This window comes from Leuciscus leuciscus (assembly GCF_965113295.1).
Source record: "Leuciscus leuciscus genome assembly, chromosome: 1".
NCBI lineage: Eukaryota > Metazoa > Chordata > Actinopteri > Cypriniformes > Leuciscidae > Leuciscus > Leuciscus leuciscus.
Genome location: NC_138725.1, coordinates 41485573 through 41511998, shown reverse-complemented (window position 1 = coordinate 41511998; position 26426 = coordinate 41485573). Strand labels below are relative to the sequence as shown.

General features: G+C 39.3%; 2 protein-coding genes across 2 annotated transcripts in view; one reads left to right on the top strand and one right to left on the bottom strand.

Moving 5' to 3' along the window:
• LOC309474864 (immunoglobulin superfamily member 1) overlaps positions 1-26426 on the top strand; it is a 278361-nt gene that overhangs the window by 176187 nt on the left and 75748 nt on the right. The gene's annotated exons all lie outside the window — the stretch shown is intronic.
• LOC309475356 (uncharacterized protein) lies at positions 16958-19959 on the bottom strand (the record flags this gene model as incomplete). The annotated part of the gene is made up of 6 exons (XM_082138123.1): positions 16958-18091; positions 18319-18492; positions 18887-19054; positions 19317-19421; positions 19584-19701; positions 19954-19959. The coding sequence occupies 6 exons, from the start codon at positions 19957-19959 to the stop codon at positions 17865-17867; spliced, it is 798 nt and encodes a 265-aa protein (XP_081994249.1). The 3' UTR covers positions 16958-17864.

Below are 26426 nucleotides of genomic sequence, written 5' to 3'. Positions count from 1 at the left end.
TTATTTATCAGCAGTTTACGCAGGCCGCACGCCACATCTCGGTGAGTATACCAGACGGTGTTTCGATAAAAAGTTCATTATATGTGCTTTATTAATCCATATCGGCTTCTAAATGTTCTCTGAATTGTATTGGAGCTGGCTCGTGCGAAATCGTACGATTTGTTCATTGCATTAACACATCCCAGTGTATCAGCGAATTCGTGCTAAATCATACGAATTGTTTAAATCATACTATATCATACGATTTTGTTCATCGCATTCAAGAAGCGTGACCCAATTCTCGTTCGCACAAACATCGCGTTATTTATCAGCAGCTTAACGTTACGCAATACGCACGCGGCACGCCACATATCTCGGTGAGTATACCAGGCGTTCTCTTTTTGTTCGATATAAAGTTCATTATATGTGCTTTATTAATCCAGATCGGCTTCTGAATGTTCTCTGAATTGTAGGTCATCAATATTACATTCTTTTTGTTCAAAATAAGTTCAACCCACCAAACACATTATCAATTAGCGGGTGACTGCTAGCATCAGCATTAACTTAACGTTACAGATCTTCGATCATTTTATTATATTCATATTTTTTGGAATTAATGGAAGTAGTAACTACCACTGTACTTCCACTGTGGTATTTGTGTTTGGTACACAAATCCTACCATGTTTTTACCGCAGTTAGCCTACTTCTACTGTGGTATTTTGTAGTAACTTACTTACAGTAACAGCAAACGTTACTTTGCTTTTACCACAGCCTTGTTAAGTTACATAGTAAAAACAGTTACAACAACACTTACCATGCTTTTAATACATTTGATGTACAATTCAGAAATCTTGAGACTTTCAGATCCTTCTTTTTTTGGTCAGTTTTATTTTATTTCCATATTATTTATTTATTTTAATATAGTCTTATGATTGTGGGGGGATCTCGGGATTTGTTGTAAATAGTTATTCACACAAAATGTTTAATAAATAAAGATTCAGAAAATAATATTCTAAAGTTGTAACTCATTTTTTTTTTTTTGTCTTGCAGTTTCTTCACATCTCTTACTCCATATACACACGCTCTACATTTAAACCAACGGCTCTTTTAAGAGCCATCACTTGCTCTCTCTCTCACTCTCACACACTCTCTCTCTCTCTCACTCTCACACACTCTCTCTCTCTCTCTCTCTCTCTCACACACACTCTCTATCTCGCTCTCACACACACTCTCTCTCTCGCTCTCACACACACACACACTCTCTCTCTCGCTCTGACACACACACACACACACACACACACACACACACACACACACACACACACACACACACACACACACACACACACACACACACACACACACACACACTCTCTCTCTCTCTCTCGCTCTCACACACACTCACCCCCTCTCTCTCTCTCTTGCACACACACACACCCTCTCTCTCTCTTACACACACATATACTAACCCTCTCTCACTCTCTCTCTTTTGTACACATTCTCTCTCTTTTGTACACATTCTCTCTCTTTCTCTCACACACATGGCACCTGGATCCACAACACGCCAGTGTAGTGCTTGCTACAAAGAAATCGGCAGTGCCTCCAAAACCTGCAAATACTGTGGAATAAACATTATTCAAAAGAAAAACTTGAAAGCCCAAAAAGAAAAATTTGATGATCAGTGGGCAGCCAAATTGAAAAAACATGGCAATTCTCACAAAATGATGAACTGTGTTGACTTGCTTGTAAGTTTCATTTCAACATATGAAATACATTTTTTTTATTTTTTTTATTATAATTATGACTACAATTCAGCAAACAAAAAACACATTTTTATTTGAGTAGATAGTGGATAAGAGCATAGTTTTTCATTTGACTGCGTACTCTTGCTTAAAACATTTTGTTCTCTCTTCTCAGCTTCATAAGTTGGAATTACTGGGCTTCTCACCAATGCTCTTTATTACAACACAGAGATGCCAGCATCGCTCCAAAAAGTGTTTGTTAAAAACATCAACGTTCAGAGCCATCCCTCAGTACCAGTCATGCAGAGACTTTATGAGGCTGTTGTAAGAAGTATTTATTTGTATGTGCATTTACCAATTAAAAAGCTCTTCTTATTATAATGGTCTTTTTTCACAGACAGTGATGATGCATTTACACAGTTCCCTTTCGAAAGGGAACTCTACACTACGTCAGAATGACGCTATGGGGAACGCCTCAGGCGTGACAGGTGTCTGAAATCAAATATCAACTCACGGCAATCATGTTGACCGGCGACAGCCCGTGAATCATCAGCTTGATTGATTAACGCGCGACCAGGATGTATAAAAGGGAGCCTTGAAAACATGACAACATCTTTTCGTCTTCAGGGACTGTTTGTCTGTTTAAGAGAATATCGCTTTGAAGAGGCATTAAGAGCACGCACGGCTCTCGAGAGTGCCTCTTGTGCAAACTGTGAGCGTGTTTCATTTGAAGAAACGCTCCGCTCTCGTCTGACCCTTTTTTTCGAGGGAGGAGGGTCAGCATTTGAGCCCTATGTGCACGCGATCTGTGAAATAATACTGTTGGGTGCGAGGCATTCACAGCCAGCTCCTGAGGGTGCTGGCAGTGTTCATTGAAAATATCTCTGCGCGCGTGCATCCGTGCACTTTCGGATGTTTCAACCTAGCACCTGTTGACTTTCTTCTCGAGGGATGAAAGCCATATATATTTTACGGCTCGAATCTCGCGTTTGCCTAGGCAGTGTGTAGATTATGAGACCATAAATAATAATAATTAAGACAGTATTGTCTGGTGATTATGGCTGCATTTAATTCTATGGAATTAAAATGATGGAATTTTATCTGACTTTAAGAAGTTAGATATTTTAATTCAGCCTACCATCCAGACCGTGTTTCACTTATCCAGTGTTTTTGGCTGCATTTAATTCTGAGGAATTAGAATGATACACTGCAGGTGTACTGTCTGGTCTTTTTGTAAAATGTTTTTGTGCGCAAATAACATTGTCTTTTGTTTGTTTCTCTTACAGACCGCGTCTCCTGTATAGAGTGACGGTCAAGGAGTATTTTCCAAAAAAAAAAAAATTTGATGTGGTGTTCAGGTTATCAGGTCAGAGGCTTCACCAGGCCTTCCTGAATATGAGCTCCCACATCCTGTGGCAGGCCTCCTCTCCTTGGAGAGTCATTCTGCTGAGGCCTCCATAAATACATGTTCCAACTATATAGTTCGGCAGTTTTGGTCTGTACTCTAGCATGTGTCAGGCTTCCTCTCCTTCGAGAGTTATCCTGCTGAGGCCTCCATGCAAACAGCATTACAGTCGGAGTTGAGGAGTGGCCCCTCCCTCTCTGAGGGGGTGCCTTAGGCCCTTCACTCCATGAGCTCTGATGGTCCTACTATCTGTCAGGCCTCCTCTCCTTCGAGAGTCATCCTGCTGAGGCTTCCATGTGTACAGATGTTGCAGGTAGAGTCTTAGAAGTGGCCCCTCCCCCTCTGGGGAGGTGATTCAGGCCCTTCACTCCTTGAAGCTCTGATATATGTGCCAGGCCTCCTCTCCTTAGAGAGTCATCCTGTTGAAGCCTCCGTATACATAGTTAAGTCTGTAGCATGTGGTAGGCCGCTTCTCCCTTGAGTCATCCTATTAAGGCCCCATGCAACCAGCTTTACAGGTGGAGCTGAGAGGTGGCCCCTCCCTCTCTGGGGAAGGTGCTTTAGGCCCTTCGCTCCCTGAGCTCTGGTAGTAAATAAGCTAGTTATCATAGGTATGTGTGTTGGTTTCCTCTCCATTGAGAGTCATCCTGCTGAGACCTCCATATATATACAGTCATATGTGTTAGGCCTCCTCTTATTCAAGAGTCATCCTGTTGAGGCCTCCATGCCAACAGCTTTGTAGATGGAGTTTTAGAAGTGGCCTAGCTATATGTGTTAGGCCTCCTCTCCTTCGAGAGTCATTCTGTTGAGGCCTCCATATATACAGTGGCCATCATAAGGATGTGTGTCAGGCCTCCTCTCCACTGAGAGTCTTCCTGCTGAGGCCTCCATATTCATAGTTAAGCTGTCTATGGTTAGATATGTGTTAGGCCTCCTCTCCATTGAGAGTCTTCCTGCTGAGGCCACCATATACATAGCTAAGCTGTCTATGGTCAGATATGTGTCAGGCCTCCTCTCCACTGAGAGTCTTCCTGCTGAGGCCACCATATACATAGTTAGGCTGTCTATGGTTAGATATGTGTCAGGCCTCCTCTCCATTGAGAGTCTTCCTGCTGAGGCCACCATATACATAGTTAAGCTGTCAATGGTTAGATATGTGTCAGGCCTCCTCTCCACTGAGAGTCTTCCTGCTGAGGCCACCATATACATAGTTAAGCTGTCTATGGTTAGATATGTGTCAGGCCTCCTCTCCACTGAGAGTCTTCCTGCTGAGGCCACCATATACATAGTTAGGCTGTTTATGGTTAGATATATGTGCCAGGCCTCCTCTCTTTCGAGAGTCATCCTGTTGAGGCCTCCATATATACAGTTGGCTGTTTTTGGTTTATACTCTAGCATGTGTCAGGCTTCCTCTCTTTGAGAGTCATCCTGTTGAGGCCTCCATGCAAGCAGCATTTGAGTTGAAGTCTGAGAAGTGGGCCCTCCCTCTCTGAGGAGGTGTTTCAAGCCCTTCGCTTCCTGAGCTTTGATTATGGTTGCTAGAAATGTGTTATGCTGCGTTCACACCGGACGCGAATAGCGCGTCAAATTCGCGCCTGCCGCGTCTAGTTTGACGCTTGACCACTTTGTGTTAATTCGCGTGTCTAACGCGCGTAAAAACAAAAGTTTGAAGCGAAATTTACGCGCGTCAGAGGTGAAAGTTTTGGCGGCCATCTTTTTTAGATGTTTATCGAGCATTAGCGTTAGCATTAATCGAGAGTCATCGCTCGTATATGCTCTGGAGAGCAGAAACAGCTGCGTAGGGGACATCGTCGCTGTACTCGGGTCCACCAGACCCTCCAGAGGGTTTCAGGAGTTTCACAATTTGCTCCAGGAGCTAGGTTTGGTGGACCTAACGGTGAGGACGCTGACGAGGACAGCGTAGGCCGTGAGGCCTCGGCCTCGAGTGGTCGCTGCCTGACGAGCCCGCGCTCTACAGCCCGGCGCGAGGTTCACCCTCGCCCGCACCCACCTAATCTGTCATTTATTTTTGTTTTGATAATAAATGGAGTCAGCCTCCAAAAGTGAAACCTGTCCTGTGATTTTTGTTTTTATACACTAAATTGTGTTTGTTGTCTTTTACATTAGAATAATAATGTTTCATATAATCTAGAATAGATATGGAATAAATAGCATTCAATACAAAATGAGTATCTCTCATATATTGAAATCGAGTTTTTATGTGAAAGATTTGCTTTGTTGTGCATTTTAGTCATATTACAAAATAATTTATTGAGGCCAAACATAAAATAACATTATAAACTGTCACTTCACCACGTGACAGCAGCAAGCAGGCTCCTGATTGGTTAACGCGGCGCGAATTGACGCAGAAGTTCAGATTTTTCAACTCGGGCGGCAGACGCGAATTCGCGTCAAACACGAGAATGCACAAATAGCACTACATAAAACATTCGCGCGTAACGCGCTTAACGCGCCAGACGCTCAATTCGCGCCATTCGCGCGAACTTGACGCGCGAATGAGGCGTATTCGCGTCTACCGCGCCGCGCTCTACGCCTCATTCGCGCCGCAGGAATTTTTTACGCGCGTAACGCGTCTTTGCATTGACTTAACATTGAAATCACTCGCGCCTGACGCGCTATTCGCGTCCGGTGTGAACGCACCATTAGGCTTCCTCTCCTTTGAGAGTCATCCTGCTGAGGCCTCCATATATACAGTTCGGCTTCACTCCCTAAAAGAGTGCAGTAGTTATATTCTAGCATGTCAGGCCTCCTCTCTTTCGAGAGTCATCCTGCTGAGGCTTTCATGCAAACGGTATTGCAGGCAGTAGTTTAGAATAAGGGCCCTCTCAATATTGGAGAGTTGTTTTTAGCCTTTCTCTGTCTGAGCTCTGTATTATGAACTTTTCACTTTGAGAATAAGTTCTGGAGACCATGTTGGTGTAAATGTGCAGGCTTCCTCTGCTCTCTAGTCGTCCTGTGGAGGCTGCCGCTTCCCTTAGGTACTAAACAGGTTGTTGGCTTCAGCATTAAGTGTGATAGCCTCCCTGGCATGGGGGTCGTTTTTGGTCCCCCCCGAAAGGGTCAGAGGCCTCAATAGGCTCTCCTGAGTATAAGCACCCACATACAGTGGTTATCAGGTTATAGGCCTCACCAGGCCTTCCTGAATATAGCTAACCCACATGTTGTGGTTATCAGGTCAGAGGCCTCACCAGGCCTTCCTGAAGGTGAGCTAACTCATACTGTATGTGTTTTCACTCAGCATGGTTTTCAGGTTGTAGGCCTCTCCAGGCCTCCCTGGAGTTTATTTCCAACATATTTTGAGTTTCCACTTAAGGTGGTCTTCTGGTAACAGGTAGTAGGCCTCTCCAGGCCTCTCTGTAAGTGAACTCTCATGAACTTCCTTAGGCCCTCACAGGCCTCCGCAGTGGTTTGAAACACAAACACTGGGTAGATCCGTGGATCGAGTAGAGAAACTCCCCTCGCTGGCAAGGGTTGTAAAGCACTATGCTGAGTTATACTCTCCGGGATATCCCGCATTTCAGTCCTAGGTCCTCAAAGACCTCCTCAGTGTTTTGAAATACAAACACTGGGTAGATCCGTGGATCGAGTAGAGAAACTCCCCTCGCTGGCAAGGGTTGTAAAGCACTATGCTGAGTCATACTCTCCAGGATATCCCGTCTCTGAGATCCGGGCCGAGTGGTTCACTGCCTGCTCCGCAGTTCCTCGGGTTGGATGCCTTCCTAAAAGGCGAGTGTCCAGAGGCTCTGTCTTCGGACAGACAGGAAGTGGCCAGACTGTAGTGTCCTATGTAGTGACACCAGGTCAGGCCTGCCTGGTGGCATTTCAGGTGGCACGTTCCCCTGAATAGTGACTGGCTGGGGTTCCCTCGGGTTCCCTAGCCACATTCCCTAGAAGGGACCCCTTCTAAAGAGTGAAGTTGTGGTCCTAGGCCCTTGAGCAGGCCCAGGTAGACCTTTCACTAAACTTTGTTTTTTGGAGGTTTTCTGTGGTATCATATAGCTTGGGCTATGACCGTAGGGAGTGCTGTCACTGACAGCCCAGTGTGACCTGAGGGTGAGTGGTTCTAGCGTTTCATTTGAATTTGCTGGTTCTGACAGTTGTCACTGCCATTTGGCATGCACTCCCCTTAGCATGGTGGCGTTGGTATATCGTTCCCCATAGCGTCATTCTGACGTAGTGTAGAGTTCCCTTTCGAAAGGGAACGTCTCAGGTTACGACTGTAACCTATGTTCCCTGAGAACAGGGAACGAGACACTACGTCTTCCTGCCATGCCTCGGGGCCTGCCTGCAACAGTCCCTTCAGACGATAGGATGTTGTCATGTTTTCAAGGCTCCCTTTTATACATCCTGGTCGCGCGTTAATCAATCAAGCTGATGATTCACGGGCTGTCGCCGGTCAACATGATTGCCGTGAGTTGATATTTGATTTCAGACACCTGTCACGCCTGAGGCGTTCCCCATAGCGTCATTCTGACGTAGTGTCTCGTTCCCTGTTCTCAGGGAACATAGGTTACAGTCGTAACCTGAGACGTTATTAACATGGTTAATCTAACAAAGTTTATATATATATATATTAGAGGTGGGCATAGATTAATTTTTTTAATCTAGATTAATCTAGATTAATTTTGAAATTAATCTAGATTAATCTAGATTAAAATGGCTCATTTGAATTCTGCCGAAGACATTCAGAATATGTGTGCTACCCAAATAATGACTATAAAAGTAAGTCTTTGAGAACGGGTTTCTCAAGCCAGGTGGCGCATTAGACCAGTGCTGCGTTCCAGTCCACTTTTAGACACGCACTTGCGAACTTCCCTAAGCACTTCCCCTTGGGGGAATCCCTGCCGCCATTTTGAAGTGCGTTCCACTTCGTGAAGTGGACGAGGGAAGTTTATATGGACAGACCCTCGTTCCCTCGATTTTGACCGAGGGAGCGAGTCTGCTTCAAATGTACACTTCAGGCACCTATATGTCCCACAATGCAGTACGATTGTGACGTCACCACATATCTCGTCTAATCACCACCACACAGACAACTCTATGATATATTAATTATAATGTTTTAAATTTAAAACAACCCAAACACACCTATAAACATTTGGATGCTGCATTAAACAAATTATTAAAGGGAAAAAAATGTAAATAATAAATCAACTCCACAGCTGATTCCAAGTGATCAAGGGCTTAGGACGTTCCAGTTCAGCCCATTGCAGTTTCCGCCAGTAGTGGGCACTCGCAATGACGTACATCCGAGTGAACGAGAGGAAGGGAAGTTAGCGAGTGAAGGGCATGACAATTTTGGACTGGAACGCAGCACTGGGGCTCATCTCCTGTTTCCAAAATGCATCACAAACTGCTTGAGAAAGCTGTTCTACTCATTGACTGTAAAAGGTTACTACTGTACTGTTACCGTCCGTAGGCAACATTAGGTAGGCCTATGTTATTATCAACTACTATAGGCTATCAATTAGGGATGGGCGATATGGCCTAAAATCTAGATTGTGATATACATTGCAGCCTCTTGCGATAACGATATACAGTATATTATAATAAAACCATTTCAGAACAGATTACACAGACCCATGCTAAACAACTGCTAAATGTTTTTTTTTTTAAAGGGTGTATGTAGTTTTGAGAACATATATTGTGCAAAACTGTAAGTATACAACATAATTTTGCAGATAAATAAAATTTAAGTACACTAGCTGCAGAGACTTAAGTAGGTCTAATGTTTATTATGGCTTGGAGCTTATGAAACCCCAAATTTAAAATTAGAATATTGTCTAACTGATGTCTTTTCAGTTAAAAAGAAACACAACAACGATTCTTAAAATCGAGATTATGTGCTACACCACTAAGATATATTGGAATGGGAATAATAAGCGCGCGCTGGTATTCAGTGATATCATGTTTCGTTTTGAATTTGAGGTGGTCGAACGGATTAGTCGTGTGTTAACTTACCGAACTGTTACCCCACACACTCTGTATATAGTTTGCTGCTGCTCGTCTGACGGCTTAAACCCGAACCAAGTCCAAATAATGGATGTTGCACCGATCTTTTTTACTTAAGATGACGACGAATATGCGTTGCAGCCGGGTTTACCTCGCGGCCGCGGGTAGATTGCGTCATCATAGCTTGTGTAGTATAGAGCCATCTCCCAACCCAACTTGGAGAATAGATTAACGGCGATATTTTTTTTATCGCGCGATAAGAGTCTCGCGTTAACGCAGCACGTTAACGCCGATAACGGCCCACCACTAATATATATATATATACATACATATACATACATGCAGATCAGGCATAACATTATGACCACCTTCCTAGTATTGTGTTGGTCCCCCTTTTGCTGTTACGTAAGTCAGCCATGACTCATCGAGGCATGAACTCCACTAGACCTCTGAGACCTCCCAGCAGAACATTACTCGAAGCATCACACTGCCTTTAGCTCAAATTACAAAAGAAGTTAATGCTGGTTCTGATAGAAAGGTGTCAGAATGCACAGTGCATCGCAGTTTGTTGCGTATGGGGCTGCATAGCCAGTCAGGATACCAGACGCAGACCAGTCAGGGTGCCCATGGTGACCCCTGTCCACCGCCGAAAGCACCAACAGTGGGCACGTGAGCCTCAGAACTGGTCCACGGAGCAATGGAAGAAGGTGGTCTGGTCTGATGAATCACGTTTTCTTTTACATCACGTGGATGGCTGGGTGCGTGGAAACACATGGCACCAGGATGCACTATGGGAAGAAGGCAAGCAAGGCAAGATGCTCACGTGCCCACTGTTTGCACTTTTTGGGGAGGACAGGGGTCACCATGGGCACCCTGACTGGTCTGCGGCTATGCAGCCCCATACACAACAAACTGCAATGCACCATATTCTGACACCTTTCTATCAGAACCAGCATTAACTTCTTGAGCAATTTGAGCTACAGTAGCGCGTCTGTTGGATCGAACCATACGGGCCAGCTTTCATTCCCCACGTGCATCAATGAGCCTTGGCCGCCCATGACCCTGTCACTGATTCACCTCCGTTCCTTCCTTTGACCACTGATAGATACTGACCACTGCAGACCCAGAACACCCAACAAGAGCTGCAGTTTTGGAGAAGCTCTGACTCAGGCGTCTAGCCAACACAATTTGGCCCTTGTCAAACTCGCTTAAATCCTAACGCATGGCCATTTTTCCTGCTTCTAACAGATCAATGTTGAGGACAAAATATTCACTTGCTATATCCCACCCACTAACAGGTGCCATGATGAAGAGATAATCAGTGTTATTCACTTAAGCTGTCAGTGATCATAATGTTATGCCTGATCGGTGTATATAAGCTGTAATATTTGTAATATTACTTTGGAATAAAAAAAGTTAAAAAAGTTAACACTGCTGTGTGAGTATTTATAATACAACGGCTGAGGGAGAGATGGCAAATTAGCAAAGTCAGAAATGCTTTCATGATATATATATAATTATATAATAAAATATATTTGTTGTAGTTTCCATTCACCAATATTGCAATTTACCCAACTATGGCGATTTGCGTTTCTGAGAACCCCATAAATGGGAAAAGGTTCCATAACTACTCATTTACTCTGACTTGTCCAGAAGTTTGTTGTTATATGATGTCACACTCAATATATTTTTGCAGAGTGCATGCAGTGGCATAATTACTGTCAGTCCAGATGTTTTATTTTTATTATTATTAAACAATATAACTTACTGTAAAAAAAGAAAGAAATTCTCAATATACATTAATTCAGGTTTATTTGTATAGCACTTTTCACAATACATATTTCAAATTATGTTGCAATTAGGAAATATTATTTTATCAGCCATGGGTGATTGTGTCAAAGTAATGTATGGCATATGGCAGGAATATTCAGCTATAGTATATTGCATGTTTTGTGGTTAGTAAACATTGTGTATTCAGTTAAGCCGACACCATGCTGAAGTTGCTTGAAACTATTAAATCACCACTAGGATAACAATCTTATAATGAATAACGCTTTTATAATTTTCTAAGATGAATGTATTTTCTCCCTGGAACAACTCAGCCTCTACCGCCAACGACAACTCCTCTGTGATCGTGGACCCTGCCTCTATGGCAAACAACTCTACTTCTACGGCCGATGACTCCTCTGCAGCCACCAGCCCAGACTGTAAAACATTTTGTGATGTGTAATTGTAATAAATCAAAATATAATATATTTAATTATGAAAAATGAACCGTTTTTTTTTCTTAATGTTTTTATTCTAAACCTCTACAGTCAATGGCTCCACCTCTTCGTTTTTGGAGACCATCTCTGTGGCCTCCACCTCAGCTTCCAACGACGACTCCTCTGTGATCGTGGACCCCGCCTCTATGTCAAACAACTCTACTTCTACGGCCGATGACACCTCTGCAGCCACCAGCCCGGACTGTAAAACATTTTTTGATGTGTAATTGTAATAAATTAATATATAATATTTTGAATTATAAAAAATTAACCGTTTTTTTCTTAAGAATGTTTTTTTTCCTAAACCTCTACAGTCAATGGCTCCACCTCTTCGTTTTTGGAGACCGTCTCTGTGGCCAATGACGACTCCTCTGCCGCCACCAGCCTGGACTGTAAACATTTTTGTAATATTTATAATTGTAATAAATTTAACATTAATAAATTAAACAGTATTTTTCTAAGAATGGTTTTTCCCTAAATCTCTACAGCCAACAATTCTGCCACTGCTGCCAATGACTCTGCTTCAGCTGCCAATGATTCTGCCTCTGATGCCAATGACTCCACCTCTGCTGCCAATGACTCTGCTTCAGCTGCCAATGATTCTGCCTCTGCTGCCAATGACTCCGCCTCTGCTGCCAATGACTCCGCCTCTGCTGCCAATGACTCCGCCACTGCTGCCAATGACTCCGCCTCTGCTGCCAATGACTCCGCCTCTGCTGCCAATGACTCCGCCACTGCTGCCAATGTGTTCTACATGCCAAAGCAAAGGAAGCGTAGACAAACAAATAATGGTAATTATTTTTCCAATTTTATAATGCTGCTAATTATTAAACTACACTCAGCCCATTTTTTTGTTTAAAGTTTTTTCAATGTTATTTGTTAGTTTATTATTCTTCTTCTTATTTTAAATTCAGTTGCAATTACAGATGTGTATTGCTGTAACACAGTCCCACCCCAAAACGTCACATACTGACGGGTCTTGACCATACGGCAACATACGACGAAAAGGGTACCCCTTTAACGTCCATGTGTGACGATTCGGGTTATGGGTAGGTTTAGGTATGCGTTAGGGTACCGCTAGGAGGCGCTGCTGGTGCGCTTATGTCTTCGTCTCATATGGACGTTATAGGGGTACCCTTTTCGTCGTATGTTGACGTATGGTCAAGACCCGTTGCATTGCAGAATGCTCACACAACAGCCAGGATGTGTACCATGGAGAGGTTGTGAGGGAGAGAGTTAGGGAGGTTGGTCAGAATCAAAAAAGAAAAAGGCCACTTCATTACTACAGATTATTCCTCTTTAGAACCCTCAAAATAATTACAATATTACATGTGTCTTTTCCTAATGAAGCAGTTTCAGTAAATTATTGTAATTAGGAAAATCCCAATCCAGGAGATTATCTGTATTTTTGTATTATTGTTAGGTAGACAAATATAAGTATCATAAATCAGTTCCTTTTATACCTTATGCTGTATAGCCTGAAAAGGGCTTCAATTTGATTATATAACAGATATTGATAAATTGTTGTCTCTCTGTTCTTTAAAGGGAAGAAAAGAATTTCTTTTCCGATGGCAGCCTTGCGCATCCTGGTTAGTATACACATATTTTTAGTAGCTTAATTTAAAGGAATAGTTCTCCTCAAAATTAAAATTTTGTCATCATTTACTCACCCTTAAAGGTATAGCGGAGGATCTTTCCAAATTTTAGATAAGACCCGCCCTCTCCACTTTTTGAAAAGTTTGATTGATTCACCAGAATGATTGACAATTAGGAGGACCAATAGTTTAGACTACCCACCAGGAAGTAAAACATCCTCCGCTATACCTTTAAGTTGTTTCAAACCAGTATGAATTTCTTTCTTCTGCTGAACACAAAGAAAGATATTTTGAAGAACATTCTTCAAAATATCTTTCATGTTCAGCAGAAGAAAGAATACAGGTATGAAACAACTTGATGGTGATTAAATGATGACACAATTTTCATTTTGAGGTGAACTATTCCTTTAATAATTAAAAACTTTATTATTCATCTAAGAAACTACCCTTCCATGATCCTTAGGGTAATTTTGATCTAAATGTTTATCACTTTCTCTCTTTAAAACAAAAAAAAAATCTTTTGTAAATAATGAGAAGTATTCCCCCCTTAACACTGATTTTTTTTATGGTTCTTAAATGTATTTTAGTAGTTAAAAAAATACTGATTGAGTATTGAAATAACAGTATTGATGTGAACAAGTTTTTAAAGTGTCATTTTCTTTTTTTTTGTTTAGTTTTACAAATGGAAAACAATTATTCAGAAAACTCAGTTTTTTCTTTTTCACATATGGGAGGTACTAAAATGCTTCTTTCATCTGATTGGTCAAACAGCTTTATTTTCACCAAGAGTAGTTATGGCCCTGCTAGTATGCTTACAATTTAATAAAATATTGTAGTGGACCACCACTCACTGTTAAATACATATGCCATCTGACGAAAAATGCACACCAGATATATGTCGCTATGCTGACAGAGTTTTGTATATTGTTTTTTATTATTTTATAGTTAATAACATTGATAAATGCAATGAAAATAGTTCCTTGACACTGGATAAAAGTCAGTGGAAACACATTTAACATTGAACTACTCAAATCATAACATGTTATTAAATATAAAACTAGCCTACTACATACTACTGTAGCCTCTTGCTTGCGATGTTTCGTGTATCATACTTGAAGGCAATGCTTGGCAAGTCACAGCAGCACTATGTGCCCGACAACATATTCCTTTTTCTAAAAAAGTGTAGTTAACAGCAAGTGGTGGTTCACAACAATATTGTCAAGTGTAAACACATTGGCACTGACTTGTCCTGAACTTCGTAATTGAGTTTTCATAATTGATTCTGCTTTTTTGATGTTATTCACTGTGAAGATGCTTTGAAACAATCTGTATTGTATAAAGTGCTACACAAATAAAGATGACTTGACTTGGCAGTACCGTACCGTCTCGTCTCCCATTTGCCCGAGATAATTCATGCTGTAGAGAATATGGGGCAGTTTGACCAATAAGATAAGAGTATTTATGTCTCCTACATGTCAGAATGAAATAAGTCTTAAACCAATATGTATAAAAAAAAGAAAAACTGAGAAATTAAGCCAAATTGTAATTTTCCCATTGTAAAAAACAATTTCTCATTGTTACTTCCCAAATAGGAAAATATAAGGGTGAAGCATACACAGACTGTGTGGACACACCTTTTGTCAAAGGGTTATTTGATAATATCACTTCTGTCTGTTTTTTTTTTTTCTCCATAGTGGCAAGAAGTGGAGGAGTACCTGGGTCTCCGAGGAAGCTATGCAGTAGTTACTGTAGGGCAATACTGTCTGTTTAAATTCATACATAAGTATGACTATACATATAAAGAAATAAACAAAGTATGTGTACTAATTGTGCTTCTATACATTTAGTTTGCATTATTTAAACAACTTGTGTATCATAAAGTGTATCCTACAATAAAGTTCTGTTTGTGGAGTGTAGTGTGGTGAATATTGTGAATTGAAGTATAAAACCATACATACATTTCTTGATTGATTTCTTAAAAAAAAAAAAAAAATCTAAATATATATATATATAATTTTTAATTTTTTTACTTGAGACATTTTTTTATAGTCATAATGACAATTGGGACAATAATGCACCAATATTTTATAGCAAATATGCTAAGTTTCAGTTTCATGAATGGAAGGTGCTTAAAATTACACTTTTGTCACAACTTGAATAATCAACACACATCCTGAAAAATCAACACACATCCTATACAATCTAGAGCATGCATATTACTGATGTCCAGCAAAAGATGGAGATGGAGAGTTGATATTTTATAAACTAGGTCTTTGAAATCAGTTCATTGCTGAATTTGACACATCAGTTATTGAAATGAATTTAGCTGAATAATGAAACTTTTATAGTTAGAGCTGATTTACAGGAGATTTTAAATTTGTCTCATATTTGAACTGAATCATTCTGTTTTTTGTTTTTTTTTGCAGTATTGTTAGTTTATTACTGCGAGAGTGACTGCTTTGAAACAATCTGTATTGTATAAAGCACTATAAAAATAAAGGCTTTATTTCTGTTAAATATGAATTGGATAATGACAAGTTATTGCAGGTTCACCCATTACCATGTTAAATAAAACAAAGAAAGACATATAAAGAGATAATCTATCTGTAGCCTATACATTTTTTCAAAATTAGGTTAGAAATGTCACTCTATATGCTCATTTAAGCTAGCAGGTGTCTGTCAGGCAAAGAAATGCACTTCTTAACTGGCTGTAAATCAGATTCTAAGTGTATTTAAAAGAAACTTGGGAGAACAACTACTAATAGCCTACTATACTTGATAAATAATGTTGGACACAGTTGCCAGACATGTATGGAAAGGTGGTATAAATGTTTTTTTTAAAAGTGTGTACAGTAAAATACTAAATTTCAGCATACTTCTCATATATCTTACAGAGGTTTGTCCAATTAACATATATATGAAAATAATTTCTTTATAAAGGATATAGTTTATTTAATTGAATCCCAACAAATTCTAAACTACCTTACCCAAGGGCTTGGTCACTGTTCCGTGAACGTGATTTCACCAAGTACCACATGTTCCTGGATCAACATCTTTGTTGATCCTGGAACAACTTTCCAATCAACCAATCAGATTTGAGGAACAAGTTTACAGTTTATGTCAAGTTTAGGCTTAAAACCAGGGTGAGGTGCTTCAACATCAGTGTTATTCGCCTGTCATTTCCCTCAGATTTTAGGGAAAAGTTTGGGTAGGGTTAGGCTTATGGGTAGGAATAGGGTTAGGACTATATTTTGGGGCAGGAATGTTAATCCAGGATCAACAAAATATGTTAGAGATAAAACATATTTTACATATTGCCTGAACTGCATACAAGGTAAATAGCCTTTGTAATTTTCCATTCATACAGGACAGGACTGCCCCGTTGAAATGGGATTAGCTGAAGTATTTTAACCTGTAACCTTTTAATATTTTGCTACAAATATTTTTGCATTGTGTAAACAGTATTTTATGTTTTGTATAAATACAATTTATTTTTATAAAGACAAGTACTGTTTATTTTTTACTTCATCTTACAAAGACAGTTCTATAATTAATATAAAGAGCATTTTAGTTTAACTTATATTACCACTACTCAACGAAATATCCAGGACAAGATTCTGCTAGAAGGTAAGCATGAATTTGATCTATAGTCCTAACTTACAATGATATTTACTGTTTCACAATGGTGCAGGAATAATCCTAGATTTGCTGGTATGTGTTAAACGAGATGAGGATTTAATCCTAAAATCTGACCTGACAACACAAGGCTACCTAGATAACTGGTACTATGGGGCTAATCAGGAGTTGAGATAATACTAGAATCCCCCCTCCCCCTTCACACACACACACACACACACTAAACTTTAAACATAAAAAAGTAAAAAGTTGATAAGTTGACAAATAAGTTTTTATTTGTGGCAGATAATATGAATATACAATGACAAGTTGGTAAAACATTGTTCAGAGGGTCATGAATTTTTACATCAAAAAGCTTTTTAATTCAGTAAAATAATAGTGAGTGTAATCCTAGTAATGTTTTACAATGTAAATTATGAATTTGAATATACAAACATAAGAACTTAACTGAACAAATACATATTTGCACACCTTGTCAGTGTTTCATCACGTAACAAAGACAGATTTAATGGAAATGACAGTATATTCTTGATGTTCAGTGTGTGTTAGCCACATTCTGGTAAAAGATGATAAGAGAAAAGAAAAAAACACAAATTCAGCAAAGTTTTTGATCTTTGATAACTTTTCACAAGTTTTTGCTACTGTAGGAAACTTTTTCTTCTTCAAAGCAGAGACCAGGAGACGTTGGGATTACGTTCAAGAAGTTATTCTTTGAGGACTTCGCGTTGACGTGGCTGCAGTTCTTCCAAAGTCTGACTTCAACACAGGTGCCTTGCAAACTTATAGACATTTAGGGGGAGGGATTTACATTGAGGTTGAACAAAGCATCCAGCATATTAAGTATACAGGTTAAGGAACCCGCCCGACTCCAGCGTGTTACCAGTCTCAATCCAATCAGCATAACCATTCCAACGCATATGTGCTAATCCAATCAGATCAACGATTCAACGCCTGGGCTGTGGCTCTGAGTGAAACTGGGACCCCAAGAGCCATTAAAGACAATAAGGAGAAAACAGGAATTGCATCTTTGCTGAGGAGAATCATTATCTCAACCTTAAACTCTAAATACAATATTATTTACTGTGATGTTATGTATGGAAGCATATTTGAAATAGATTTAAAATTTGTAACCCTTCACTACCTACACCTACAGTAAAGGCTGGAATACACAATACAACTTTTGGCTAGATGTGTGTGTCGATTTGAAGTCTGGACAAGTTGACGCTAGTTGCCAAAAGTCAAGAAGTTTTATACAAAAAGTGGTTACTTTTTATACTGATTGTGAGAAAAAATCCTCTTCGTCTTCATCCTCCTCCTCCACACCATACTGGATATCCTCCTCATCCGCGTAATCGTCTTCTTTCAACTCACAATTGTCAAGTACACTACTGTACAGCTGACGAACAGAGGAGATGTGACATTTGAGGTAGGATAGTCTTTTCAGAAGTAGAGAGTAAAGTCCTAGAATTCCACTTTCAGAAAATCCACAGCCCTGTTCTGCAAGCAACACAAAAACCACAAAATAAATAATGTCATTTTAATGAAGTACTTCTCTGCTGTAATTTTCTGCTGAATTTACAGCATCAATTAACTTATTTACCAGTACAGAGCAGCAGTTATGGCTAAATACCACAGATTCAGTTAAAGAGCATGATATTGTGGATATACTGTATTGGTGTTATTATTGCTTACACAAGATAAACAGGAAATTATGTAGTACTTACTGTTCTTTTTCATTTCAATATCAATGTGTCTTGAATGATCATTTAGAACAGAATATTCTCTTTTGAGGCTTTTCCAGTGATTTTTGATCTCCTTCAAGACAATGCACTCCTCTTCAGTAAGCTGGTTCAGGATCATAACTTGGTCAAAGGCCTTCTTTTTGGTTATAAGATTATCTGTGAAGATGTTTTTTAAAAATAATGCAAGGAATAGTGTATAAATATACTTTGTACAAAGTCTGTTAAATATATAAATGACAAATTAACCAATATATATTTTGACAATTGCATAGCTACAATTGAGTTTTAGTGAATGTATTACATTTCATTAATGACTACTTTCAAAATAAGTTTATAGTATATTGATAGAAGTTGATATTATAGATACAAGTTATGATGGAAAAGTTACTGCATTTGGTCTTGGGGGACTATAAATGCTTACTCTGCTGCAGAGCAAGTGATAACTAGGTGTAGCTGAGACAAATGCTGATGCACAATAGGCATAAACAATATCTACTGTAAGCAGGTCGATACATATATCAGAATTTAAATGAGTAACAACAAGACATACCACGCTCATCCAGTAGCCATGGCCATGCATAACTCTCAGATGCCAGAATTGCATCCGCTGACTGCAGTTTTTCAGGTGCTGCATTGTTGTATTCTTCTACAGCTGCACTAAGTTTGGCTTTTTCCTCCAAAATTTTTCTGCGGAGTTTATGTCTTCTCTTGTTTCCATCTAAAAAGACAAAAGCATGCCATAATATGTTCTATTTAAGACTTTTCTAAAATAAAAGTTAAATATATACAAGAAAAGTATGTATTTAATATGCATTTTGCATACCGCTTTCTTATAATGAATGTTTGAAAGGCATAACTTTTTTTTTGCCCAAAGATCTTAAATGTAGTGCTATCCAGGGTCTCACTATTATAAAACAATGTAACCTAATGTTGAAATTGTTAAAAGCTTTAAAATGATTTCATGTTTAAAGTGCTCTTGCCTGTTTGACGGTAAAGGTTTTGCTTCCTCTGCCTGATGCTCACATAAAGCGTCTCAATCACCTTCTCCAGCCCCTGTTGACTGTCTGCGCTCTCCTCAATTGTTGCTAAATTATTGATAGAAATGGAAATAAAAATGTACATCTATGATTACATCAGAGGTATAAGGATGAAGCTTAAATCATACATGACACTACAGTCTGTGAAAAATAAAAAACAATACGTTTTTCTTTTAAGTACACTGATAAGGTAATCTAAAACATGACTACCTGTATCAGCCCACTGCTTGACTTCACTGATCCACCCTTGAAGCTCATCGTCTGTTACTGCCAGCTCTCTCTTTATTGCATCAAGGTTTAAGGACTCCTCCTGAATTTTAGCTTTTGTCTAATGAATAACAAAACACCATTAAGTGCATTTATTAAAACATAAAAACTACTGACAGATGCATACATGATTCATAAACATGGGCATGGAAAACTGCATAAAAAAATGATAAGTAGCAATTGAGTTTTGACTTTCTAAAGTTTTTTGCACATACCACTTATCTAATTGTTGGCACTACAAACTGCGACAGACATAATTAAAAACTAAAAAATAACTTCACCTGTAAAAGAAAAGGGCAATTTAGAAATATACCTTCATTAATCTTCGTGACAGCACTTTTGCGAGGTACTCAATCTTGCGTTTGTTCCATGCCATGGCCTGGATGGTAATCATGTCTGTTCTAGCTAAACAATACAGAGAAAAACAAATCAATAGTGTTAAAAAAAAATCAATTGTTACTTTATTCATTTTCGATTTATTTAGAATGCAAATATAAAAATGGTCTTGGACTTGCGCTAACACCTCTGGGCACGGATACAGGATCAGGCAAAAGTTTAATTCTTCTGTATTTCGTGTGTAGCTTTAACTTATATTTGTTAACTTTGTATTGTATTGTATGTTTGCAGCTTACATTTACCTCCTTTGGTCATGTATTTGCTGCATATAGCAGTTCTTGACAAGAAGCTATTAACTTGTTCTACCTCTTCACCCAGGGTGGTGCCTGCTCCATCTTGGTTTCGACCTCCCCACTTAATCTTGTTCATGGATCAAATATTTAACAGGGTTAAAATAATCTCAATATTGTGTTTTAGAATATAAGTAGCAATTACTGAAAAATAAATATAGAAGTCGCAAATTGTTATCTTTATTTTCTGTAAAACAGTTTACCTCACATTTCCAAGAGTGGGCCTTTGCATGCATCACTGACAGGAACGGCTTCATGTCCAGGAGAGGAGAGAGCTCTGGACAATCATTAACCACTCTCTGCAGGTATGGCCAGTACTTGCATATTACATCAGTGCACATGAACTGCACATTCCTTGGAGTCATCTCTTTTTGTAGATACATGGGATATGCAAATATTTCTCCCCTCATCATGTTTAGACTCCTCAGAAGCACACCATGTCGACAGACAGACACCTCCATGCCCTCCTCATCCAACTTGTTGACTTTCTTCGGGACGGACTCCCGTGCTGCAGTCCACTGACTCGTTCCACAGACACCTTTTCCAACTGACTATCAAGATGAGAATAAAGTGAAAGAAAAACAATGTGATGATTTAACACAGTATTAAATTACCTATAGTATAAATGTCTATAAGATATGTCAGCCTGTTAGCATTTTTCTACACATTTCAAATTCCCACAAGTGAATTTTTGCTTTACTGGAAATTCAAGCCATGCAAGATGGCAAGATTTTACAATTCAATGCATTGTTCTTAATTTTGCTATTGTAGTTAAGTAAAAATTTGCATTCCTATTTTTTGTTTAGGATACAATTTCAATGATCATTAAAGGGATAGTTCACTTTGAAATTAATTTTTGGTATGTTTTAGCTTACCTCAAGGGCATCCAAGATGTAGGTGTCTTTTTTTCCGCAGTAGTTTCAATTTTTATATTTTTAGGTCAAACCGTTCTTGTCTGTCAGTCATATAATGCAGGTCTATGGTCACAGTCTCAAAACACATGCACAGAGTCCAAATTAAAACAATTCCCCGTCGTCCAAATTAAACAATTCCCCATCGTAAGTACACATTGATGGCCTAAGACATGAAACGAGCGGTTTGTGTGAGAAAACGAACAGTATTTATATCGTTTTTACCACTTATACGCAGCCATGTCGAAGTGATCTGATCTGACGTGTACGCAGACTGGTGCATAGATATATACACTAGATGTCGCCTTAAAGACATTCGTTCAATGAACTGCCGTAGACAAGGCGACATCTAGTGTATATATCTATGCACCAGTCTGCGTACACGTCAGATCAGAGCACTTCGACATGGCTGCGTATAAGTGGTAAAAACGATATAAATACTGTTCGTTTTCTCACACAAACCGCTCGTTTCGTGTCTTAGGCCATCAATGTGTACTTACGATGGGGAATTGTTTAATTTGGATGACGGGGAATTGTTTTAATTTGGACTCTGTGCATGTGTTTTGAGACTGTGACCATAGACCTGCATTATATGACTGACAGACAAGAACGGTTTGACCTAAAAATATAAAAATTGAAACTACTGCGGAAAAAAAGACACCTACATCTTGGATGTCCTTGAGGTAAGCTAAAACATACCAAAAATTAATTTGGTAAATTAAATTAAAACATACCAAAAATTAAAATGTGTGTGTGTGTGTGTGTGTGTGTGTGTGTGTGTGTGTGTGTGTGTGTGTGTGTGTGTGTGTGTGTGTGTGTGTGTGTGTGTGAGTGAGTGAGTGAGTGAGTGAGTGAGAGTGAGTAAGTGAGTGAGAGAGCGAGAGAGAGAGAGCAAGTGATGGCTCTTAAAAGAGCCGTTGGTTTAAATGTAGAGCGTGTGTATATGGAGTAAGAGATGTGAAGAAACTGCAAGACAAAAAAAAAAAAATGAGTTACAACTTTAGGATATTATTTTCTGAATCTTTATTTATTAAACATTTTGTGTGAATAACTATTTACAACAAATCCCGAGATCCCCCCACAATCATAAGACTATATTAAAATAAATAAATAATATGGAAATAAAATAAAACTGACCAAAAAAATAAGGATCTGAAAGTCTCAAGATTTCTGAATTGTACATCAAATGTATTAAAAGCATGGTAAGTGTTGTTGTAACTGTTTTTACTATGTAACTTATAACAAGGCTGTGGTAAAAGCAAAGTAACGTTTGCTGTTACTGTAAGTAAGTTACTACAAAATACCACAGTAGAAGTAGGCTAACTGCGGTAAAAACATGGTAGGATTTGTGTACCAAACACAAATACCACAGTGGAAGTACAGTGGTAGTTACTACTTCCATTAATTCCAAAAAATATGAATATAAAAAATTAACCAAGATCTGTAACGTTAAGTTAATGCTGATGCTAGCAGTCACCCGCTAATTGATAATGTGTTTGGTGGGTTGAACTTATTTTGAACAAAAAGAATGTAATATTGATGACCTACAATTCAGAGAACATTCAGAAGCCGATCTGGATTAATAAAGCACATATAATGAACTTTATATCGAACAAAAAGAGAACGCCTGGTATACTCACCGAGATATGTGGCGTGCCGCGTGCGTATTGCGTAACGTTAAGCTGCTGATAAATAACGCGATGTTTGTGCGAACGAGAATTGGGTCACGCTTCTTGAATGCGATGGACAAAATCGTATGATATAGTATGATTTAAACAATTCGTATGATTTAGCACGAATTCGCTGATACACTGGGATGTGTTAATGCAATGAACAAATCGTACGATTTCGCACGAGCCAGCTCCAATACAATTCAGAGAACATTTAGAAGCCGATATGGATTAATAAAGCACATATAATGAACTTTTTATCGAAACACCGTCTGGTATACTCACCGAGATGTGGCGTGCGGCCTGCGTAAACTGCTGATAAATAACGCGATATTGTGCGAACGAGAATTGGGTCACGCTTCTTGAATGCGATTAACAAAATCGTATGATATAGTACGATTTAAACAATTTGTATGATTTAGCACGAATTCGCTGATACACTGGGATGTGTTAATGCGATGAACATATCGTACGATTTCGCACGAGCAATTCAGAGAACATTTAGAAGCCGATATGGATTAATAAAGCACATATAATGAACTTTATATCGAAACACCGTCTGGTATAGCCTACTCACCGAGATGTGGCGTGCCGCGTGCGTAAACTGTTGATAAATAACGCGATGTTGTGAGAACGAGAATTGGGTCAGATTCTTGAATGCGATGATAAAAATCGATAATAAATAAAAACGATATATCGTTTGATATAGTACGATTTAATATATTCGTGCGATTTAGCACAAATTCGCTGTTACACAGGGGTGTATTAAATACGATGAACAAAATCGTACGATTTCGTACGAGCCAGCTCGTATGGTTTCGTACGATTTAGCCACTTGGTTAAATCGTGCGAATTAGTACGAATTCGCCGTGAGATAGGGTTGACTCTAGACACACTTTTTGTCACTACAGCAATCTTAGTTTGACGTGTAATAGGCACCAGATTAGTTGGGTTTGCTGTACGGTTATTTAAGGCTTTAGACTTTCTATCTCGTAATAGAACAGCAATAGAGAAAGATACAGGCACACTGGGTTCCCACTTGTTCTGTAAACATTTGAGAAAGTTACTGTTATCATAGCGGGGACCCAACACATATCACTGAGAGCTGGTATCAGTTGTTTTTGGTTCACCTCGAGCAGTTGGGGAAGGGTGTGGGCCCTGGCGTTGTGGCAGAGGCCGAAGAGCTCTCACAGGAGGAGGGGGAGGGCGAGCTGGGCCCACAGGCTTTGGTGGTTGTGGTGCCTGCCGTTTTTTTATTGATATCTGGGGGCTTGCAGCAAAAGAGTGGGATAGTTTGGTTCCAGCATACACCATTTCTTCCATTTTCTGTGAGAAGCACAGAAGTGGAGATGCTGGAGAGAGGGATAACGTGTCTGGTGAGAGGGGCTGTTGTTCTGGTGTTATCGGAGGCTGTAATATGCTGTCCTGGCTGTTTTCCAGGAAGTCGTCCTTGGGTGCTGAATCTTGGAGCAGTTCTAATATGTCTGTCTGTGGTGAGCTCTGTGGGCAGGGCTCAGCTGAGATTGTGTCCGTGAGCAGAGGTTGTTGTGGCTCAGTGGTGTTATCATTGTCCTTGTGTGATATGTCAACCGCATGTCCATTTTGCTGCTGAAGCAAAGTCCAGTGGTCATTCATACTGTGTCCAGTATGTGCCGTTCAGATTGAGTGTATTGGCACACACTGCAGAAGGATGATTAGATTTGAGGGAGAAGTAGATATTGTCCTTTGGCACTCTTGAACCAAGTTTGTTTGGGTGGTGGCCATCTTAATGAAACAGTTGTCTCTGACTCCAGAAAAGATTGAAGTTGTCAATGAAGTTCACTCCTTTTATATTGCAGGTTCTTTATTAATGTGAGCTCCTGTTTGACCGATGCTCCTGCCTCAAAGACCTGCAAATTCCAAACTTTGGGAACTTTTCCCCCTGTTCCCACTGCGCGGACTCGTTCTTCAGAAGAACACCCCACCCCTTAATGTCCCACACAAACAGAACACAGGAACAGAACATATGAAATTAGATCAAATCTGAATAGAACATAAAACAATCTTTAGACTTGCTACAATATTTGTGACCCTGGACCACAAAATCAGTCTTATGTGTATTTTTTTTAAAATTGAGATTTATACATCATCTGAAAGCTGAATACATAATCTTTCCATTGATATTAGTTTTGTTAGGATATGACAATATTTGGCCAAGATACAACTATTTGAAAATCTGGAAACTGAGGGTGCAGAAAAATCGAAATATTGAGAAAATCGCCTTTAAAGTTGTCCATTTCTATAGGCGATTGTGCTGCATCCACTCACAAAAATATATTTTTTTATATATTTAAGGTGGAAAATTTACTAAATATCTTCATGGATCATGATCTTTACTTAATATCCTGATGATTTTGGGCATAAAAGAAAAATCGATAATTTTTACCCATACAATGTTTTGTTGGCTATTGCCACAAATATACCCGTGCTACTTAAGACTGGTTTTGTGATCCAGGGTCACATTTATGTTTAGAGTTGAGAAATACAAGAACGATGTGTAGTTGAGAAATTCAATGTTGTTTTATGGATGATATTTGGCCAGAGGTGGGTAGTAACGAAGTACATTTACTTCGTTACATTTACTTGAGTATTTTTTTGGAAAAAATTTACTTTTAAGAGTAGATTTGAATGTGGGTACTTATTACTTTTACTCGAGTACATTTCTAATGAAAAAACTGTACTTTTACTTCGTTACGTTGGGCGACGTCCTTCTCGTTACTTTATTTTAATGCAATATGTGTTGTTAAATGCGTAGTTTATTCCAAGCGCGATGTATCTTTTTTTCTGGGCTTGAGCGATGCTCAATTCACAAATGAATCACTCTTTTGAGTCGATTCTGTTCAAAGACTTCATCAAACAAGTTGGCAGATCTGTCTAAATCGGTTCGCGAATCAGTTTGAATGATTCAGTTCCTGATTCTATTCAGTTCCTGCACGCACTGAATCGTCTGAAGCGATTGCAATTCACACTCGACTCGGAGTCGTAACAGGAAGATTTAAGGACATCAAGAGCGTTGGATGAAGTGGCCGTGGACCTACAGTAGGCTACAGTCAAGTGAGAGCAAATCTTCAAATGCATCATATATTTGCCAGCGATGAAGATCTTTATTAGTTGAACGTAAGCTGTCTGTGAATGAATGATTCCACAGGACGATATGAACTCCCGCCATCCTGCGGTAGTTTGTGTGTATTGTTGCGCAGTGGCAAACGAACTCGACTTGAAAACGAATGCTTTTGCCTGCCGTACACACAGTTAACCAGTTTAAACATGCTTGCAGAAATATACATTTGATTATATTTTGGAGAACAGACAGAAAAAGATCCGTCGATGTACTTGTGTTTGTTTTTTTGTGTTCAGATGTTCAGTAGCAGTCATGAGCGCGAGAACATGTGAAGAGTTTTAACTCTTTCTTCTCTGTGTCAGTTGAATGCAACACTCTGCAGATTCACTTTATTTCGACATTGTCTAATAATCCAAATC